The 21,224-nt window shown below is 44.5% G+C and overlaps 1 protein-coding gene across 1 annotated transcript; it reads right to left on the bottom strand.

The window, feature by feature from the left end:
• Positions 1–274: 274 nt before the first annotated feature.
• On the bottom strand, positions 275–16,729 carry LOC120993958 (keratin, type II cytoskeletal cochleal-like). Its single transcript, XM_040422418.1, has 9 exons — positions 16,346–16,729; positions 15,861–16,078; positions 14,831–14,891; positions 9,046–9,141; positions 5,607–5,771; positions 2,281–2,406; positions 1,922–2,142; positions 1,730–1,764; positions 275–423 (listed from the first exon to the last, which is right to left on the bottom strand). The coding sequence occupies exons 1-9, from the start codon at positions 16,727–16,729 to the stop codon at positions 275–277; spliced, it is 1,455 nt and encodes a 484-aa protein (XP_040278352.1).
• Positions 16,730–21,224: the final 4,495 nt, after the last annotated feature.

Here is a 21,224-nt window from a genome sequence, read left to right as displayed (position 1 = left end):
GAAACAATGAAACAATTCTAGAAAGACTTTGTTATTATTCCTTAGCAATCATGGCAACCATTGCATATCATTGTAACTCAACCTTTAGGTTGCATACGTATGTAAAATATAATCTGCATTTATATAACTGCATGGACAGTTTTAACGGTTTGTCCCTGCTCCCCTTTCATAAAATACACCTCAATGCACCTAGTGATAGGATTATAATGATTATAGAGCAAACACTGCACTTTAATCGCTCTTTCTCATGCCCTGACCAGCATTTCTGAATTCTTTAGGATGCATGGATGGATCTCAGGCTTTCAGTGGTTGAGATGATCTTCACTGCTGCACGCTTCTTTTCTGGTTGCGAAGCAGATAAGCTTGAAGTATTGCCTCTATAGCCATAGGAGAGGCCACCCCCAGAAGCAGAGTTCACAACAGCTGTAGAAAGAATTTGGAGATTTTATTGGATTCTTTTCATATATCTGGAAGATCCATGATGTTACAGTATGTTTAACACAAAAACCTAGCAATTGTTTGGCTTGTCTGCACAATGTCTTTCTATTGAACGGGAACCCTAACATTACACTGACCATTTATGATTGCCTATAGTTTGCAAGGAACCAGGCTATAGGTATTCAATCCATAGGGGAAATTAGGTATTACACAGAGCCCTTTGAAATAAATTGTCTGTCTATGTAATATACAGATGTGTTGGTCTATAGTAAGTGAAAGCTGCTCTATACTTTGGCTAATTGGATGAGGACTCCAAATGTGGGACACCCTCTATCAACACAAAGTGATCACACAGTGCACACTACCAGAATTCATGCTCAGTTTATGAAAAACTAGTAAATTATCAGAATAGTTAAGACCTTTTAGAACTTTTAGTAATGTATGATACAATATGGCAAAATCTTAATTTTTCATTTGCATAGATTAGGGCTCTTTCACACTTGCGTTCTTTTCTTCCGGCATAGAGTTTCGTAGTCGGGGCTCTATGCCGGAAGAATCCTGATCAGGATTATCCTAATGCATTCTGAATGGAGAGAAATCCGTTCAGGATGCATCAGGATGTCTTCAGTTCCGGAATGGAACGTTTTTTGGCCGGAGAAAATACCGCAGCATGCTGCGCTTTTTGCTCCGGTCAAAATTCCTGAACACTTGCCGCAAGGCCGGATCCGGAATTAATGCCCATTGAAAGGCATCGATCCGGATCCGGCCTTAAGCTAAACGTCGTTTCGGCGCATTGCCGGATCCGACGTTTAGCTTTTTCAGAGTGGTTACCATGGCTGCCGGGACGCTAAAGTCCTGGCAGCCATGGTAAAGTGTAGTGGGGAGCGGGGGAGCGGTATACTTACCGTCCGTGCGGCTCCCCGGGCGCTCTAGAGTGACATCAGAGCGCCCCATGCGCATGGATGACGTGATCCATGTGATCACGTGATCCATGCGCATGGGGCACTCTGACGTCATTCTGGAGCACCCGGGGAGCCGCACGGACTGTAAGTATACCGCTCCCCCGCTCCCCACTACTACTATGGCAGCCAGGACTTTAATAGCGTCCTGGGTGCCATAGTAACACTGAACGCATTTTGAAGACGGATCCGTCTTCAAATGCTTTCAGTACACTTGCGTTTTTCCGGATCCGGCGGGCACCTCCGGCAAATGGAGTACACGCCGGATCCGGACAACGCAAGTGTGAAAGAGGCCTTACAAAATATTTAGTGCATCAAGATGAAATACTTACAGACATTGACTTGATTAGTAATTTCTCCTGAAATCCTGTAGAAAAAAAAGTAAAAAATATATTAACTTTTAAGTGCTGAAAATTATGATTATCACCATTTTGGCACCACCTATAGGTTCTTCATTTCTGTCTTTGCTTTGGTAGGACTTTGCACAAAATGTAACAGTATATTACTGCTGGAATGTAACTTGCCTGCTCTCCTCGCCTTCTAGTAGTGTCCTGTAGGTGGCAATTTCAACATCCAATGCCAACTTGTTGTTCATCAGCTCCTGGTATTCCTTAAGCTGACGGGCCTTCTCTTGTTTACTTTTTTGCATTGCCTCCTCCAGTTGAGCCTGCTTATTCCTGGCATCCTTTAGAGCCCTCTCTCCTTTGTCTTCGGCCTCTGAAATGGAAAGTTCAAGGCTGGCAATCTGGAAAAGGGCAATTGATAGAAAGATAGGCACGGCCAGTTATACACTTGTTGAAACGGTCAGTGCATGGTCAAGGTAAGAACAAGTGAAAAGGATTGACACATTTGCATTTAAAAGAATAAAAACAGGGAACATTACCTGTTTCTTTATATTTTCTATTTCAGCTTTAAGTCTTTGGATTGCTCTGTTAAGCTCTGAAATCTCATTCCTAGTGTTCTTCAGCTCATCTCCTTGTTGGCCAGCTGCATTTTGCAACTGCTGGAACTGTTGAAAAAATTATAAAACAGCCAAAGTTAAGGGAAGAAAAAAAAACAAAAACAAAAAGATAGGACTGCAATTCCTAATGTATGCAATTCACTAATATATTAAACTGAGTTATTAAAGGGGTTGTCCACCGCTTCCCTAACTCTGAGCTGCTGCAGCTTACTTAGCCACTACAGCCTATGACTGGCTGCAGCAGCAACATGCCTTCCATGTGTCATGTCACTGGGTCGCATGACACATGGGAGACACATCACCGTTGCAGCCAGTCCTTGGTTGCAGCAAACATGTGACCCACATAAACCCAGATGTTGGAGTTGGGAGACCTAAGAGCTGCAGCGGCCCTAGGTTAGCAAAAGAGCCAGAACCCAGTGACAGGGTTCAGGTAAGTATGATTCCCCTTTAAGGGTACTTTCACACTAGCGTTTTTTTTTTCCGGCATAGTGTTCCGTCACAGGGGCTCTATACCGGAAAATAACTGATCAGGTATATCCCCATGCATTCTGAATGGTGAGTAATCCATTCAGGATGCATCAGGATGTCTTCAGTTCAATCATTTTGACTGATCAGGCAAAAGAGAAAACCGTAGCATGCTACAGTTTTATTTCCGGCGAAAAAAACTGAAGACTTGCCGGATCCGGCATTCAAAATACCGGAATGCCGTAACCGGCACTAATACATTCCTATGGGGAAAAATGCCGGATGCGGTATTCCGGCAAGTCTTCAGTTTTTTTTCGCCGGAGATAAAACCGTAGCTCAGACCGGTAAAAAGTTGAAAAAAGATACAAGACTGAGCCTTCTGTCCGCATGACAAGCAGAAAGACGGATCCGTTCTTGCAATGCATTTGTGAGACGGATCCGCATCCGGATGCGTCTCACAAATGCTTTCAGTCTCATGCAGATCGGCGGATCTGGCAGGCAGTTCTGACAACGGTACTGCCTGCCGGATCACACTGCCGCAAGTCTGAAAGTAGCCTTATCACCGGGCAAAAAAACGGAAGACTTGCCTGAAAGGCTGGATCCGTCATTTTTTTTCATAGGAATGTATTAGTGCCTGATCCGGCATTCAAAATACAGGAATGCCAGATCCGTCCTTCTGGTAAAAATGTGAAGAAAAAAAAAATCTAAACTGATTTGTTTGTCCTTATGACAAAAGGACAGACGGATCCGTTCCTGCAATGCATTTTTAAGACGGATCAGTATCCTAATCAGTCTTAAAATGCAATCAGTTTGCATGCGTTTTTCGGTGACAGAACTGCCTGCCGGATTCCTCTGCCACAAGTGTGAAAGTAGCCTAAGACTACACTTATTAGCTGTACCCCCACTTTCTGAAGGATTTTTCAAGATTTAAAGGTATTGTCCAGCCTAGAAGCTCACCTCCCCAATGCTCTGAATCTGTACCAGATTAAAAACAAAAACACTCACCTCTCCACAATCGTGATGTTATCACGCCACTGCCAAGTGCCCGTCCACTTCTGGTACCCACCTGACTGGAAGTGACTTGGTCCCATTATCAAGACGGCCAATCGCTCGCCTCAATAAACAGCACATCACTGCAGAAGCGGCTGGGAATGGGGAAATGGCAGGACTGTGGACTGTTTTTTTATATATATGTTTTTTTTTATTTGGCACAGGTTCAGAGCATTGGGTTGGTTGGCTCCTAGGCCAGGCAACTGCTTTAGATAACTTGACTGATTTGGATGCTCGCCCTAAATTTCATTCAATTGGTGGCTAAGTGCATGCCCAGGGGCTTAATTACTGTACAATCGAATAGGCCTTTGAGCAAAGTTAGGAATGTTTTCCTATTGCCTAGTTGACGACAGCATAACAAAAGGTTGAATTGCTATGTAACACATTCTTTGAATACAAAAAAAGCCCCCACATTATAGCTAAATAGCAAAAAGCCTAGGACATATAGATAATGTTCTTGCACTTAAAAGGGTTCTCCAATACTTTATAACTGGTGACCTATCCTCAGGATAGGTCATAGGTATCTTATAAGTGTGGGTCTGATACCCGACCGAGCAGATACTGATCAGACCCATAGAGGGTGCTGCACTACAACTACAGTTATGCACAGGAGGAAAATCAAAGATCTGTGACATTACAATTACAGCATCAAGGAAATTGTGCTACAGATAACCCCTTAACTGATCTTCCTTGAGATTTAAATATTTAACACTTATTTGAAGAAATATTTATGCTCGCAATATCTAACAACTGTGATAAAACTGTGTGGTTAGTCATATATGGTTTGAAAAGACCTCACTAACAATCTTTGAGATGATTGATAACTAGTTTTTGTATAGTCACTACACCTTTATATTGACAGCTATTATCTACTGTAATGTACCTTCATACTGTAATGTGCATCACATCCATTTCATGGAGCCTGAGATACAATATCTATGATTTTTTTATGTTCATTGCTATGCTGCAACCTAGTGTCCAAACTGATATTATGGCACTGTGTCCATGCAGCAGGACCTCTTGGTCACATGCCCCTCCTATGAAGGGTCTTAAGACAGAAAGAAAACAGGACCAATGTAAGCACATATGCAGAGTGCTGGGCAGAGTGATCTGAGGTCTGCTGTGAGTGTTGCAGACTGACCACTAACTTTCCCCTGCAGTATTGTGGGAACAGTACCGGAGTAGTATCTCAATGGGGAGGTGGCCTCACACAGCCACAGTTCTGGAGCATGAATTCAGGAAAAGCGCCGGCCGGGTACTGGAGGTCTCTGCACTAGCAAAATAGCTTGTACACCCCAAATCAGAACAAAGGGACAGTGGAAAGTGAAACAGTCAGTAATGAGAACAGGAGTGCCTGATAAATTGAACTGTTCATTGGCAATACATGCAAAGACAGCTGAGACTTTGCCTTAGTAACTTATGTAGTTGTCCAAGTGGTTGCTAATGATCAGGACTGCCAGTACAGTATACATATGGGCTGTTACACTGCTGTGTATTTGGTGACCTGTCAAGAATTAGTGCTTGTTGCATTGTTTGTTCCTGAATTCTGCATAACCTACGATAAAAATAAAAAAATGCTGACTACAACCACTGCCTCAGTGTCACTGCCGCCATCCTCCTGTACATCCTACAATAGTACAACCAAACTGATTGTAATATAACCAATTATACTACAAATCTAAAACACATTACAGTGTTCTTCGTCCATAGTTAGCTTGAAGACATTTTCTAACCTTGTTTTTGTAGCCCTCTTCTGCTTCAGCTCTGCTCTTGGCAGCTAGGTCCTCATATTGAGCCTTCACTTCAGCAATGATGTCGTCGAGGTTCAGGGACCTATTGTTATCCATTGATAGAATGACAGAGGTGTCGGACACTTGTTGATTCATTTCACCAAGCTCCTGGAAATACAGAATAAAGAAGAAAATGAGGAAAACAGCCATAGTAAAATGTTATCTTACCATCCTGTCCATATTGTCAATGCTATAAATATATTATTTTCTTCATAATTTGAGTGGGTTCATGATTTAATTTGCAGATCTAGTGGGATCATGATTTAATTTGCAGATCTTAAATGGCTAAGGAAGGAAAAGTAGACTGAGACACACATGAGCGCATGCTCTCCATACACTTTTTTGAGAGTTCTGAAAATACCACAAGTATGAGACTGACGGAAATAGATGAATCAGATCTTTGCTATTTTTGGGACTCCCATAGCAGTGAATGGAGGTAGGTTACGCTTGCACGGTGTGCACTCCTTCACTTTGCGGTGCCTGTTCTGGAGACAGGAGCAGGTCCCAGAGGTGAGGCCCACAACTATCTGACATTGCTGGCATATCCTAGTGATATGCCACCAATGTCTGAGATGGGAATACCCCTTTAAGCCTATCATACAGATTAGATGTACTGTATGTCGACCAAACCTGACAATGTTCACTGGATTAGCTAACCACCTACAGGTAATGTGTATAACTCTCCCCTAACAGCAAATAATGGGGTGAAATAAGGATAGGGTGGTTCAGATAACTGTCAGATATTTTTGTTCTTGGGGAGATTTCGGTAGAGATAGCTGTCGGCGGAACCAGTGCTTGGACAATAGTTATCGCATGCAATGGCAGATTATAATATGGGCATTTTGGGCAGCTGCCTGGGGGCCTAAGGCCCTTGTGGGGCCCATGGCAACCCAAACCACACAAGAATAGAAAGAGCTGCAGCTGCTACCACTCACACTGCGTCCTCCAGGATTCATTGGAGGTGGAGGAGCAGTGTCAGCAGGTAACATTCAGTGTGCGGCGTTCGGAACCTCTAGGTAGCAGTGTTAGATGTTACCAACCAGTGGTGTACTAAGGGAGTGGCGTTTGGGGCGGTCCGCCTCGGGTGCAGGTTCTCAGGGGGGTGCCAGAAGCAATGAGTGCTTCCATCAATGCAGATGGAAGAGCTCATTGCTGGAGCGCTGGGAGCAGCAATCCTGTCTCTCACCGCTCAGCTTCCCACGCTCCTCCCCTCCTTCAGGCCGGCGACGCACAGAATGGTGAAGCAGAAAGACGCTGCCATCATGTGTGGGCGGAGCCTGAAGCCCAGAAATCTGCATAAGCTCCGCCCACACAGTCCTGCAGAGTGATCTGTGCCTGCAATTAGGAGAGGTATGTAAGCTTCAGGAGCGGGACAAGGTGAATAATTACTGTTTGTTTTTTTTTTTTGTTTTTTAATACAGAGGACTTTATTACTATAGAAGGGGCACAGAGGACTTTATTACTATGAGGGGGCACAAAGAGCATTACTACTATGGAGGAGGCAAAGAGGGAATTACTAATATGAAGGGGGCACATTGGGCATTTCTACTATGGAGGGGGTATGAGATTGTGGAACAGCTCTGCCTGTATAATGTTTATGCCTAAATTGTATGGAAACTGTCATTTGGAATTCCGGGCACTAGAGGCCACTGTTTTGCAGCTACAACCAGCACACTCTGGGATTTGCATATGTAAAGCAGGTGATGACTCATGCAGGCTGCTTCTGAGTGAACCAGGAAGTCTGAGCTGATCTGACATGATGGAAGAATTGTTCTGTGAGAGACTGAATCCGATTCCATCCTGGCTTGCGGATGTCCGGGAGTGAATGGACAGGCAGAGGAAGGAGAGTAGTTGCTGTCCCCTTACTGGATCCGGCTCATTGAAAGAGAGATTGCTCCAGGAAGACCATTTACAGCGTGTGGGCAGAAGTCTTATTATCAAGCAAGGCCGCACGGTTGCTGAGAGGTTGGTGGCCATCCCGGGTAAGCAGCATCCTCGGGCCCAGAACAGACACAGGTAATTACATCTGGTTACTGATTGTATTATACTGTGTGGCGCCTAAAGTAACAGAGACTAGCCTAGGCCTTGTATTAGTTAGATAGTTAGGGTTATATGTTTTGTTAGGCCTTACTGTACTGGACTGCGGCGCAGTAATTGACTTGCATGCTCTGCTGCGTCTGCCACCGGCTAGGTGTGTCCTCTTTAGCGGCACAGCACGACTTGCAGGCTCTGCTGTGTGCGCCATCGAGCTAGGCCTGTCCCTCGGACAGGGACGGTGACTGTGGGCCTGGGGTATAACTTAGTCTGTGTATATTTTTATTGTTGTGTTATTACTATTGTCAAAGTAAAGTTTCTGTTCTTGCATATAAAGCTGGTGTCAGTGTCGCTTTTCTTGTCTGTGACTTCGCTGTATCCTGGGGAGCCCACCCCGGTACACGGCTTACAGGGGCACAGAGCCAGAGGGAATTATTACTGTGAAGGGGGCATAGTGGGCATTATTACTGTGAAGGGGGCACAATGGAGATTTCTAATATGGAGGGGGCACAGAGGGCATTACTAGCACAGTGGGCATTAGTACTATTAAGAGGGCACAATGGGCATTATTACTGTGAAGGGGGCACAATGAAGGTTGTACAATGAAGGCAATACTACTGTGAGGGGGTACAATTTTTTTTTTAAGTATTGGGGGGGGGGCAGAGAAAGGACCTGCGCTGGCACGCCACTGATAAGCAGCTCACACAGACACCCATGACTTGCGATTACATGACCGGTGGGGCCAGAGCAGGAAGCAGTATGGAAGCTTCCTTATCTGTTTTACCTGGTACAGTTAATGTACAGTTAACATACAGTTAATGGGGATTTCCTGGAGTTTTACACTGATGGCCTATCCTCATCAGTATCTGATCAGTGGGCGTCCAACATTCGGGACCCCCAGCCAATCAGCTGTTTGAGAAGCTAGTGCCTTCTCCAGCTTTGCCTAGGCAATGTGATGTCATGTTCAATGGTCACATGGCCGTATAGTAGCTTGGTGAGCTGAGAGAAGGCAGTGAGTGCCAGGGCCTTTTCAAACATCTGTGTGAAATGTTTGTGTGTGATATGTGTATGTGTATACAAAGATGAATTCACACTGGTTTCGCAGTATATGTGCAATGTAAATGCTGGGAAGGCTCCCGTTGTACTGTAAGTACTTAATGTGCACTTACCAATCTATAATTCATAAATACATTTAATGTAGTCAGTGTACATAGATATCCTAAATCTGGCAAGCCATTTAAAATACTAAGCTCTGGGCCAGGGGGGAGCTTACATTTTCTATACTGCTCGAGGACCATGATACCATTAATTTGCCCCTGTTCTCATGTGTGTGGCTGGCATTAGTTACCTGTTCATACAGAGATCTCAGGAAGGCGATCTCATCATTCAGTCCATTTAATTTAGTTTCCAGTTCTACCTTTTGTAGATAGGCTGCATCCACATCCTAGGAATTAAGAAGACGAAGAAATTACAATTTATGAAATCAAAATTCTGAAATGTTTGCACTGAGTATGGAGAGCAAGAAGAGATTGATTTCCTTATACTAACTTTATAATACATGTATTCTTTTTTAAGCTTTTCAGTTACTCATTGTCGTTTTGTCAGAGGACCTCCCAATAAATGCTAATCTTTGAATGCATTGAGAAAAATGTAATCAAAGTGTTTGTCAAGGGGTTCAACATAAAAAAAATTTAACAGCTCAGCTAATCACTGACCACACCCATATCAGTCAGTGATTGGTTGATCAGACAGATTTAAGTAGAGGATTAGTAAGAATATTTATTTATTGTTAATTCCAGAAAGACACATTTAAGTTAGTACATATAATGCCAAGTAATGTACATTCTTTCTAAAATGAACCCCTTTATTTACAGGGGACATCGAGTCTTTAAAGAAGAAGCCCACTGCAGAATGCAGCAGGCACCATAGCCACAGAGTTTCTGCTGGTTTAAACAGCAGAGACCTGGGGCTAATGTCCATCATCAGCGATAACATGGTCATTTGTTGACCGAATGGAACTGAGAATAGAGTTTTTGTATGCTTAGAAAGCTAATACATACTGTATTACTAGTGTCTTTATAATCATATATTGTGCCTGTGAATAAACCAGCAATATGTATTAGCTTTCTGGAATAAACCAGCAATATGCATTAGTTTTCTAAGCACAGAAAACTTATATTCTCAATATACTAATAAACTATGACTATAGCTTTTTTTTTATTTTTTTTTATTTAAATGTTTTATTTAATAAAAGTAACGTAACAAGGTACATGCAAAGTAGCCTGGGCGATAGAGATGTAATACATTCTGACAATACATATTACATTAGTAGAGATGGTACATAAGACGTATCCACAGGATTACAGTTAAATATATAAACAATCTGTTGTTGCAGAATATGATCCACAGTTCCATAAGATTTAAGATGAGATGTTATGTGGTTTGCGAGTTTGAGCAAGAATATGCTTATTAAACCATACGTGTTATTATAGGTACGTAAATACAACGTGTAAGGTTAGTTAGGGAATCTAAATTCCTGCCATAATCGCCATTTTTTTAGGAACTTTTGGTGGTTGCGGGCTTCCCAAGAGGAAAGTTCCTTGAAGCGATATAGTTGGTCTATTTTCTGCTTCCATTGTTCTAAGAGGGGAAGGGTTGTGGATAGCCAATATTTTGGCACTAGTAGGCGAGCAGCTGTAAGCAGTTGTCTAAAGAGGAAAGGAGGGGAATGTGACTTGGCTGTATCGTATAAATTGAGTAGAGCCTTGCAAGGGGACATCTGCACTCCTGTGTGGCAAATCTGGTTACTAATGTGAAAGATTTTCTTCCACCAATTATTGAGAGGACAGTCCCACAAAATATGTAGGAAGGTTCCTCTATTGCTGAGGCATCTACAGCATCTGTCTGAGGCCGTGGAAGAGAAGAGGCATGTTATTTCTGGCATTTTATACCATCTAGTCAATAGTTTGTATACATTTTCCTGTGTGCAGACACACCGGGATAGTTTGTGGGGAGATAAGAGTATGTCTGGCAGTGTTGAGAGGGAAAATTCCTGATTAAAGTCTTGTTCCCATTGCTGGATAAAGGCGGATTTAACAAGTATGGAAGGTGTGTTTAATCTTTTATATAGTTGTGAGATACGTTTTTTGGGAGGATTAGGGTAACAATAAGTGATTCAAGCCATACTAGTGGGCAAAGGAGGTCGCCACTAGATATATGGTGGGAGATAAATGAGTGGAGATAGGAAATGGGGGACAGGCATTGATGGTGTGGGGTAAGTTTCTTTTGGATTTCTTTGATGGGAAGTAGAGAACCTGTGGGCCCAAGGAATGATGAAATAGAGGTGGTTGATTCCCTCAATTCACGTGGGGTACAATCGGTCACAGCAGGAAGTGCTGTTCCTAAAATATCATTAAGTGAAAGAAGAGGGGATGGAAAGGGTATTGAACAGAGAGTGGATTGAAGCCATGTCCACACATTGAGGGTGGCCTGAATGATCGGGTAAGGTGAGGAGGGGATATTAGTTAAGCTAGCGTTTCCTAGAAGAAGCGAATGTAACGGTTTGTCCAGGAGTTCTTGTTCCATTGCCACCCATGGCTTAGGGTTGGAAGTTGTAAGCCATTTAACAACTCTGGACAAGAGCACTGCCCTACTATATAATTCGGGGTCTGGTAAAGCGATCCCTCCTGTTTGTTTGGGACGTGAGATCAAAGAGTATGAAAGTCTTGGTTTCCTCCCGTTCCAAATAAACAAGCAGAATATTTTCCGGAGGGAGTTTATAGTAAGATTTAGGTACATGGATTGGTAGGACCTGTTGGAGGTATGTGAGACGGGGTAATATCAATGACATAAGGAGATTTTTGCGGCCGAACCATGAAAGAGTAGGGAAGTTTAGTTTATCTATGCTAGATGTAATAGATTGTAATAAAGGGGAATAGTTAAGTGAAAAGAGTTCAGATGTATTGGGGCTTATCTTAATCCCTAGATAAGTTAGTAAGGGAGATTACCAATCAAATGGGGATTTGTTCCTCAAGCTATGCTTTGTAGATAAGGGGATCCCGATGCAGATCACTAGTGATTTTTTCATATTAATTTTGAAGTTAGAAAGGGAGCTGTAAGTATCTAGATGATTTTGGATCGCTGTAAGCGAACTTTCTGGGTTAGAGGTCATGATCATAATGTCATCTGCGGCAGTTAATTTATGCTCCTGACCTCCCAACAATATTCCTCGGATTTCTGGATCTGCTCTCAGTTTAAGAAGAAAGGGCTCCAGAGCTCGGACAAATAGCAGGGGGGAGAGGGGGCATCCTTGGCGGGTGCCATTCTGAATGCGGAAGGGATCAGACAGGTCACCGTTAGTTTTGACCGAGGCAGATGCTTGGGAATACATTGCAAAGGTGGCTTGTACAAAGGGATCAGGTAGGCCAAATCCATATAGAACTTGTTGCAGGTATGTCCAATTGATTCTGTCAAAAACTTTCTCTGCATCTGTACTCAGGAGAAGAAGAGATTTAGAGCGGATGTTAGAATAAAATACTACATTTAGAACCCTGGACATGTTGTCTCTGCCTTCTCTGCCGCGGACATAGCCCACCTGATCCCCATGCACCAACAATGGGAGAAGGGTTATTAGTCAATTTGCCAGCATCTTCGCTAGTAATTTGAGGTCTATATTAAGAAGTGAAATAGGTCTATAGTTGGCACATTGGTTTGGGTTTTTCCCTTCTTTGGGTATCAGGGTTATATGGGCCATTGTCATATCTCTGGAGAGCTGTTTCCCTTGCAAGGCAAGATTACAAACTAAGAGCAGATGTCACGGCTGAGGATGGGGGAAATCCTCAGCCGTGTGCAGCCAGGTGGTGGTATGGCTGCTTGACCCAGGAGAACAGGATAGGGAGCAGGTCACCTCCTAGCAGCGTCCCTACCCTGACCCTAACTCCTAACTGCATGGGCCGACCTTAAAGGTAGGAGGACCCATGCACAGGAACCTCGGATCCCTAACTCACCCTCCGTCCAGTCCCTGCGCTAGGAGTCAGGGTAAGACGACCTACTCCTCCTAGGCACGGAGGAGCAGGAGTCTCAACGGCCAAGCTGTTGGGAAAAAGGGGAAACATAAACAGACTAACGGAAATGGCAGGTGAACTCAGTAGCTCAACCAACCTGCCACAGCCTTGCTGACTGGATCCCTAACACAGAGAATCCAGAACCATTAGCTGCACAAACCAACATAGGAAAATCCCAACAGACCATCACCCAGACAAGACACATACAGGTAAGCATAAACTTAATAAGACATAAAACCTGAACTGAAACCTATGACCACAGTGGTGGCTCTCACAGAGGAATGGAAAGCACAGGAGGCTGCCTCAGCTAGCAAGACTGAAGCAACCTACTGAGCCCTGCTAGAGAGAGGGTATATATAGGCCAAAGTGGCCACACCCAAAGGTTGGACACACCCAGTGACATCACACACACACTGGGAAGGAAGTTAACCCTTCCAATGCCACAGAAGGGAAAACACACATACATAAAGGGAAAGTGCACACAATAACATACCACACGGTGCACACAACACACACACCTAACAAAAGGTTGCTAGGTGTGACCACATGCCAGGGCAGCAAGCTACCTAGCGACGCTCAGGCTGCTCTGCTGCTAAAAACAACACTGGTTGCCCGCGGCAACCACAAGTGAGGCCACAGACAAGCGGCCCTCACCCGTGGTTGAAGACCCATGCAAAACCGCCGGCAACTGCATGCGGTAAGAAGTCACGGTCATGGGCCTGGCCGTGACAGCAGATGGGGGAGGATGTGTTGCCGGAAAGTTTTGTAATATGAGACAGGTAGCCCGTCTGGGCCTGGGCTTTTGCCAGGGGGGGATTGTTGCAAAGCTGCAGTTAGTTCCTCTAATGTGAACGGGGAAGCTAATTTTAGTTTGTGAAGATAGAAGGGAGGAATGGGCCTTTGGAGTAAGCGTTTGAGGTAGGTTGTATAGGGATTTATAGAATTCACGGAATTGGGTTCCTATTAGTTTAGAGGAGTAGAGGGGAGTACCCTGGGGGGATTCTATTTGGTGGATATAATTTGCTGATCTTCTGTTTTTTATCTTGTGTATCATAAATTTAGATGCCTTATCTCCATGTGCGAAAAATTTGTGCTGTGAATTTAAAAAGTATTTAGCTGTGGAGTATTGCAGGAGGGATTTCATTTCTGCCCTAAGATTTGACAACTCTTGTAGTTGTGACTCCGAGAAGGAGCGTTTATGTAGTGATTCTAGGACTCGGATCTTTTTACATAGGGAGAGTATAGCCTTTTATCATAGATTAAATGAGGGAGGAAAGAATTGAAAAAAAATCTAGAAAAAATCTAGAAGTATTTCCTAGAATTTGAACCTGGGACATCTATATGCAAGGTTGACCAATTTCCTTCAGTCTATAGCCTTATCCTTCTGAGAAGAGTTGTTTTCTATATTTAGAAAGCTTATACATATTACTGATGTCTTTATAATCATTAATTGTGCCTGTGAATAAACTAGTAATATGTATTAGCTTTCTAAACATAAAAAACCTCTATACTTAATATGATAAGGCTATAGTAAGTAGTGTATAGGATATGTACATGCTATAACACAGCTCTGCCCTCAGAATACTGATGTCCAGCCCTCTAATCCAAGAGGAGGGCGGAGCACAGGGATGTTATAAAAGCAGTGCTCCAAAGATTCACCTTTTCCCTTTGTGCTATAATGTGCTTATTTGCATATGAATAAAACAGATGCCCCTGGAGTTGTTTAACATACAGACAAAATAAAGGTAGTCTCTTAATCAGCATGATGAATCCTAACTGGTTTCATAGGGTTTATCATGCTGACAGAGGGTTTTTAAGACACATTCATAGATTCTTTCAAGTGTTATATTTGGTAGGTAATATCTGAATATGTTTAAGCCATATGAATATAAGGACATGAATATCTATTGTAGCATGACAAAATAAATTCCCTTCATAAAAGTAAACTAAAAATAATAATAATAATAAAAAAAATATATAAATATACTGTATATGTATATATATATATATATATATATATATATATATATATCAAAGCATGTGTCCTCATCACATTGTCAGCATTCTTACCTCTTTGACCAGCACAAATTCATTCTCTGCTGTAGCTCTGTAATTAATTTCATCCTCATACCTAAAGGAAAATAATTTTCATCAGTTGTCTTAATTAAATATGTCCTATAGCAGCACAACAGAATTTAGAATTACATTACTTGCTGGCCGTAGATGCTTTTGACAGGGCACGGTCTGCTGCCAGAAAACTTAGCTCATATAAATAGCCCTTTAGACTGTTAAGTGTGACATAGAAGATAAGAATATAGCAGTGTTCCACTATCTATGTAATATATAGTATTTAAGACAGATTAATTAATCCTGAAGAAGATTGCTACCAAGCTAAAACTTTGTTCCCACCCTAAGGCCTCATGCACATGACCGTTGTGTGCATCCGCGTCCGTTATGTCATTTTTCACAGTTTAGCGGAGGTCCCATTCATTTCTATGGAGCTGTGAAAAAAAACTGATAGTCCTCAGTTTTTTCTCCGCGTCCGTGAATCCAGTCCGTCAAAAAAATATAACCTGTCCTATTCTTGTCAACTGGTATGTCATCTGTGTCCGCGTCCATGTACGTTTTTTTCTACAAGACCATGGTGCAATAAAATTACACTTTTCATTAACCTTACTTTTTTTTCCCCTGTCAGACAAAAAAAAAGGAAGACACAAGGAAACACAACTGAAGCAAAATCGGACACGGACCACTGAAGCCAAATCACTGACAGTGAAAAAACACTGTCGTGTGCATGAGGCCTAAGGCTGTGTTTTCACCACTACTATCAATTTCAGATATTTTGCTCCATTAGAGGAGTAGAGCAATGAAGATAACAGAAGTGCAGATACGGCACATAACTCAACCAAATGGCGCTGAACAGACATCATTGACATTAATGAGATTTGTTTTCCATTCAGAAGTCCTCACTTTCAGCAAATAAAAGTCCTGCATGCACTGATTTTGATGGAATCTATCTACCTAGAGAAGACCAGAATGGAACCTAAAACAAAGAGGTGAATTTAGCCTTAAGCCCCTTTGCAGAGTTTTACAAACTTACCTTCCTTTAAACTCTTTGACCCGATCCTGTTCGTTACTTAAATCTGACTGAAGTTGACCTTTACCACCCAGTATGCCATCCAACTGGCTCTTCAAGGAGTTTATGTAAGCGTTAAAGAGAGGCTCAATGTTACTTTTTGCACTCGCTTGACCAGCTTGTTGCTGCAACAGGTTCCATTTGGTCTCAAGAACTTTATTCTGCTGCTCGAGGAATCGGACCTATGAAAAGAAAACATGACACATAAGGTGCAGAGCTTAATTAAAACAACTCAAATACATACACCAGTAAATCATCATTACAGCAACATAGACATATGCAGAGATACAGAAAACACTATTTTATAGATGATGATATCTAATGTTAGGTTTAACAAGCATAATTAGTTAAACAATAGCATTATAAAAATGAGATCTATCTGTTGAATTTGAGGACATTACTAGCAATAACACTTGAAAAAGTAAAGTAGAATATGTAAAATATTGTACCTTGTCAATGAAAGATGCAAACTTGTTATTTAGGGTCTTAATCTGTTCTCTTTCTTCTTTTTTGACTACTGAAATGTTGGGATCAATATCTACAGCGAATGGAGCTAAGAGGTTTTGGTTGATGGTTACATTTACAATACCTGGAGATGGAATTGCACCTCCAGAACCACTGAATCCTCTGCTTGTTCCCGAGCTGCCAAATCCAAAACCAGATGTTTTTTTGCTGCCCAGATTAAGAAGACTTCCGCTACCAAAGCCTCCACTAGGTGCAGAAAAAAGATTTGAGCCACCACGTTGAACAGATGAGCTGGTGCTGATCCTGCTGCCGCCTCCTACAGAGGATGAGCTAAAGCCTTTGGAAGGCGATGCATGTTGCCGACGCATTGTAGATGCAGCTACTTCACTGAAGACTGAAGATAAAATGGAGTCAGGTTAAGCAGGAGAACCGATGCACTGTCTCTTTTACTTATATCTTGAAAAAAAACTGGGCTTGGTCACTTTTCAAAACAGATCGATTTGCATATGGCTTTTTGCCTTGGATAAATATGTTGTTTTCAACCTGCTAAACATGCTTGAAAGCAAATATGTTGTTTTGCCTGAAAGCTCCTAATTTAATGCTGTAAACTTACATAGTTTAGTGTCCCTAAAATGCATACAAATATTTGCTGGTAGTGATAAGTGAATTCCATTGTTTCTAAGAGCATTGTTGTATGTAGTAGGGCTATTAGACATCTGTTGAGAGACCTCATGTTCATAGCTAGGCCTATTATCTCCCGGTGCAAACATTCACTTTGCAGTCTTAGCCCACTATCTAAATAATTAGGCCAATCTAAAATTGGTTCCAAGATGCCAGGACACATAACCCACTAACATATATGATATCATGGTCCATTCCTAGAGATATGATATGAAATAAAACTCAGCACATCATTAGCATACACTATTGACAATTAGAGTTGAGCGAACACTTGGATGTTCGGGTTCGAGAAGTTCGGCCGAACTTCCCGGAAATGTTCGGGTTCGGGATCCGAACCCGATCCGAACTTCGTCCCGAACCCGAACCCCATTGAAGTCAATGGAGACCCGAACTTTTGGGCAGGAAAGAGCTAGAGGGCTGCAAAAGGCAGCAACATGTAGGTAAATCCCCTGCAAACAAATGTGGATAGGGAAATGAATTAAAATAAAAATTAAAAAAATTAAAATGAACCAATATCAATTGGACAGAGGTCCCATAGCAGAGAATCTGGCTTCACGTCAGCAGAGAATCAGTCTCTTCATGCCATAGCAAAGAATCTGGCTTCATGTCAGCAGAGAATCAGTCTCTTCATGCCATAGCAGAGAATCTGGCTTCATGTCAGCGCAGAATCAGTCTTCATGTCATAGCAGAGAATCAGGCTTTACGTCACCCACCACTGGAATAGGCCACTGTCACACATTTAGGCCCAGGCACCCAGGCAGAGGAGAGAGGCCCCGTAACAGAGAATCTGGCCTTATGTCAGCGCAGAATCTGTCTTCAGGTCATAGCAGAGAATCAGGCTTCACGTCACCCACCACTGGAACAGGCCACTGTCACACATTTAGGCCCAGGCACCCAGGCAGAGGAGAGCGGTCCCGTAACAGAGAATCTGGCCTTATGTCAGCGCAGAATCTGTCTTGATGTCATAGCAGAGAATCAGGCTTCACGTCACCCACCACTGGAACAGGCCACTGTCACACATTTAGGCCCAGGCACCCAGGCAGAGGAGAGAGGTCCCGTAACAGAGAATCTGGCCTTATGTCAGCGCAGAATCTGTCTTCAGGTCATAGCAGAGAATCAGGCTTCACGTCACCCACCACTGGAAAAGGCCACTGTCACACATTTAGGCCCAGGCACCCAGGCAGAGGAGATAGGTCCCGTAACAGAGAATCTGGCCTTATGTCAGCGCAGAATCTGTCTTCATGTCATAGCAGAGAATCAGGCTTCACGTCACCCACCACTGGAACAGGCCACTGTCACACATTTAGGCCCAGGCACCCAGGCAGAGGAGAGAGGTCCCGTAACAGAGAATCTGGCCTTATGTCAGCGCAGAATCTGTCTTCATGTCATAGCAGAGAATCAGGCTTCACGTCACCCACCACTGGAACAGGCCACTGTCACACATTTAGGCCCCGGCACCCAGGCAGAGGAGAGAGGTCCCGTAACAGAGAATCTGGCCTTATGTCAGCGCAGAATCTGTCTTCATGTCATAGCAGAGAATCAGGCTTCACGTCACCCACCACTGGAACAGGCCACTGTCACACATTTAGGCCCAGGCACCCAGGCAGAGGAGAGAGGTCCCGTAACAGAGAATCTGGCCTTATGTCAGCGCAGAATCTGTCTTCATGTCATAGCAGAGAATCAGGCTTCACGTCACCCACCACTGGAACAGGCCACTGTCACACATTTAGGCCCAGGCACCCAGGCAGAGGAGAGAGGTCCCGTAACAAAGATTCTGGCCTTATGTCAGCGCAGAATCTGTATTCATGTCATAGCAGAGAATCAGGCTTCACGTCACCCACCACTGGAACAGGCCACTGTCACACATTTAGGCCCCGGCACCCAGACAGAGGAGAGGTTCATTCAACTTTGGGTTGCCCCGCAATATAATGGTAAAATGAAATTAAAAATAGTATTGAATGAGGAAGTGCCCTGGAGTAGAATAATATATTGTTAAGGGGAGGTAGTTAATATCTAATCTGCACAAGGGATGGACAGGTCCTGTGGGATCCATGCCTGGTTCATTTTTATGAACGTCAGCTTGTCCACATTGGCTGTAGACAGGCGGCTGCGTTTGTCTGTAATGACGCCTCCTGCCGTGCTGAATACACGTTCAGACAAAACGCTGGCCGCCGGGCAGGCCAGCACCTCCAAGGCATAAAAGGCTAGCTCTGGCCACGTGGACAATTTGGAGACCCAGAAGTTGAATGGGGCCGAACCATCAGTCAGTACGTGGAGGGGTGTGCACAGGTACTGTTCCACCATGTTAGTGAAATGTTGCCTCCTGCTAACACGTTCCGTATCAGGTGATGGTGCACTTAGCTGTGGCGTGTTGACAAAACTTTTCCACATCTCTGCCATGCTAACCCTGCCCTCAGAGGAGCTGGGCGTGACACAGCTGGGTTGGCGACCTCTTGCTCCTCCTCTGCCTTCGCCTTGGGCTTCCACTGGTTCCCCTGTGACATTTGGGAATGCTCTCAGTAGCGCGTCTACCAATGTGCGCTTGTACTCGCGCATCTTCCTATCACGCTCCAGTGTAGGAAGTAAGGTGGGCACATTGTCTTTGTACCGGGGATCCAGCAGGGTGGCAACCCAGTAGTCCGCACACGTTAAAATGTGGGCAACTCTGCTGTCGTTGCGCAGGCACTGCAGCATGTAGTCGCTCATGTGTGCCAGGCTTCCCAGAGTTAAGGACAAGCTGTCCTCTGCGGGAGGCGTATCGTCATCGTCCTGTGTTTCCCCCCAGCCACGCACCAGTGATGGGCCCGAGCTGCTTTGGGTGCCACCCCGCTGTGAACATGCTTCATCCTCATCCTCCTCCACCTCCTCCTCATCCTCGTCCTCCTCGTCCTCCAGTAGTGGGCCCTGTCTGGCCACATTTCTACCTGGCCTCTGGTGTTGCAAAAAACCTCCCTCTGAGTCACTTTGAAGAGACTGGCCTGAAAGTGCTAAAAATGACCCCTCTTCCTCCTCTTCCTCCTGGGCCACCTCCTCTTCCATCATCGCCCTAAGTGTTTTCTCAAGGAGACATAGAAGTGGTATTGTAACGCTGATAACGGCGTCATCGCCACTGGCCATGTTGGTGGAGTACTCGAAACAGCGCAACAGGGCACACAGGTCTCGCATGGAGGCCCAGTCATTGGTGGTGAAGTGTGTCTGATCCGCAGTGCGACTGACCCGTGCGTGCTGCAGCTGAAACTCCACTATGGCCTGCTGCTGCTCGCACAGTCTGTCCAGCATATGCAAGGTGGAGTTCCACCTGGTGGGTACGTCGCATATGAGGCGGTGAGCGGGAAGGCCGAAGTTACGCTGTAGCGCAGACAGGCGAGCAGCGGCAGGGTGTGAACGCCGGAAGCGCGAACAGACGGCCCGCACTTTATGCAGCAGCTCTGACATGTCGGGGTAGTTGCGAATGAACTTCTGCACCACCAAATTCAGCACATGCGCCAGGCAAGGGATGTGCGTCAAACCGGCTAGTCCCAGAGCTGCAACGAGATTTTGCCCATTATCGCACACCACCAGGCCGGGCTTGAGGCTCACCGGCAGCAACCACTCGTCGGTCTGTTGTTCTATACCCCCCCACAACTCCTGTGCGGTGTGGGGCCTGTCCCCCAAACATATGAGTTTCAGAACGGCCTGCTGACGTTTACCCCGGGCTGTGCTGAAGTTGGTGGTGAAGGTGTGTGGCTGACTGGATGAGCAGGTGGAAGAAGAGGAGGAGGAAGCTGAGTAGGAGGAGGAGGAGACAGGAGGCAAAGAATGTTGCCCTGCGATCCTTGGCGGCGGAAGGACGTGCGCCAAACAGCTCTCCGCCTGGGGCCCAGCCGCCACTACATTTACCCAGTGTGCAGTTAGGGAGATATAGCGTCCCTGGCCGTGCTTACTGGTCCACGTTTCTGTGGTTAGGTGGACCTTGCCACAGACGGCGTTGCGCAGTGCACACTTGATTTTATCGGACACTTGTTTGTGCAGGGAAGGCACGGCTCTCTTGGAGAAGTAGTGGCGGCTGGGAACAACATACTGTGGGACAGCAAGCGACATGAGCTGTTTAAAGCTGTGTGTGTCCACCAGCCTAAATGACAGCATTTCATAGGCCAGTAGTTTAGAAATGCTGGCATTCAGGGCCAGGGATCGAGGGTGGCT

This window comes from Bufo bufo, chromosome 3 (assembly GCF_905171765.1).
Source record: "Bufo bufo chromosome 3, aBufBuf1.1, whole genome shotgun sequence".
Classification (NCBI taxonomy): Eukaryota; Metazoa; Chordata; class Amphibia; order Anura; family Bufonidae; genus Bufo; species Bufo bufo.
Note: the sequence above shows the minus strand (reverse complement) of the source record. Positions and strands in the feature narration are given on the sequence as shown.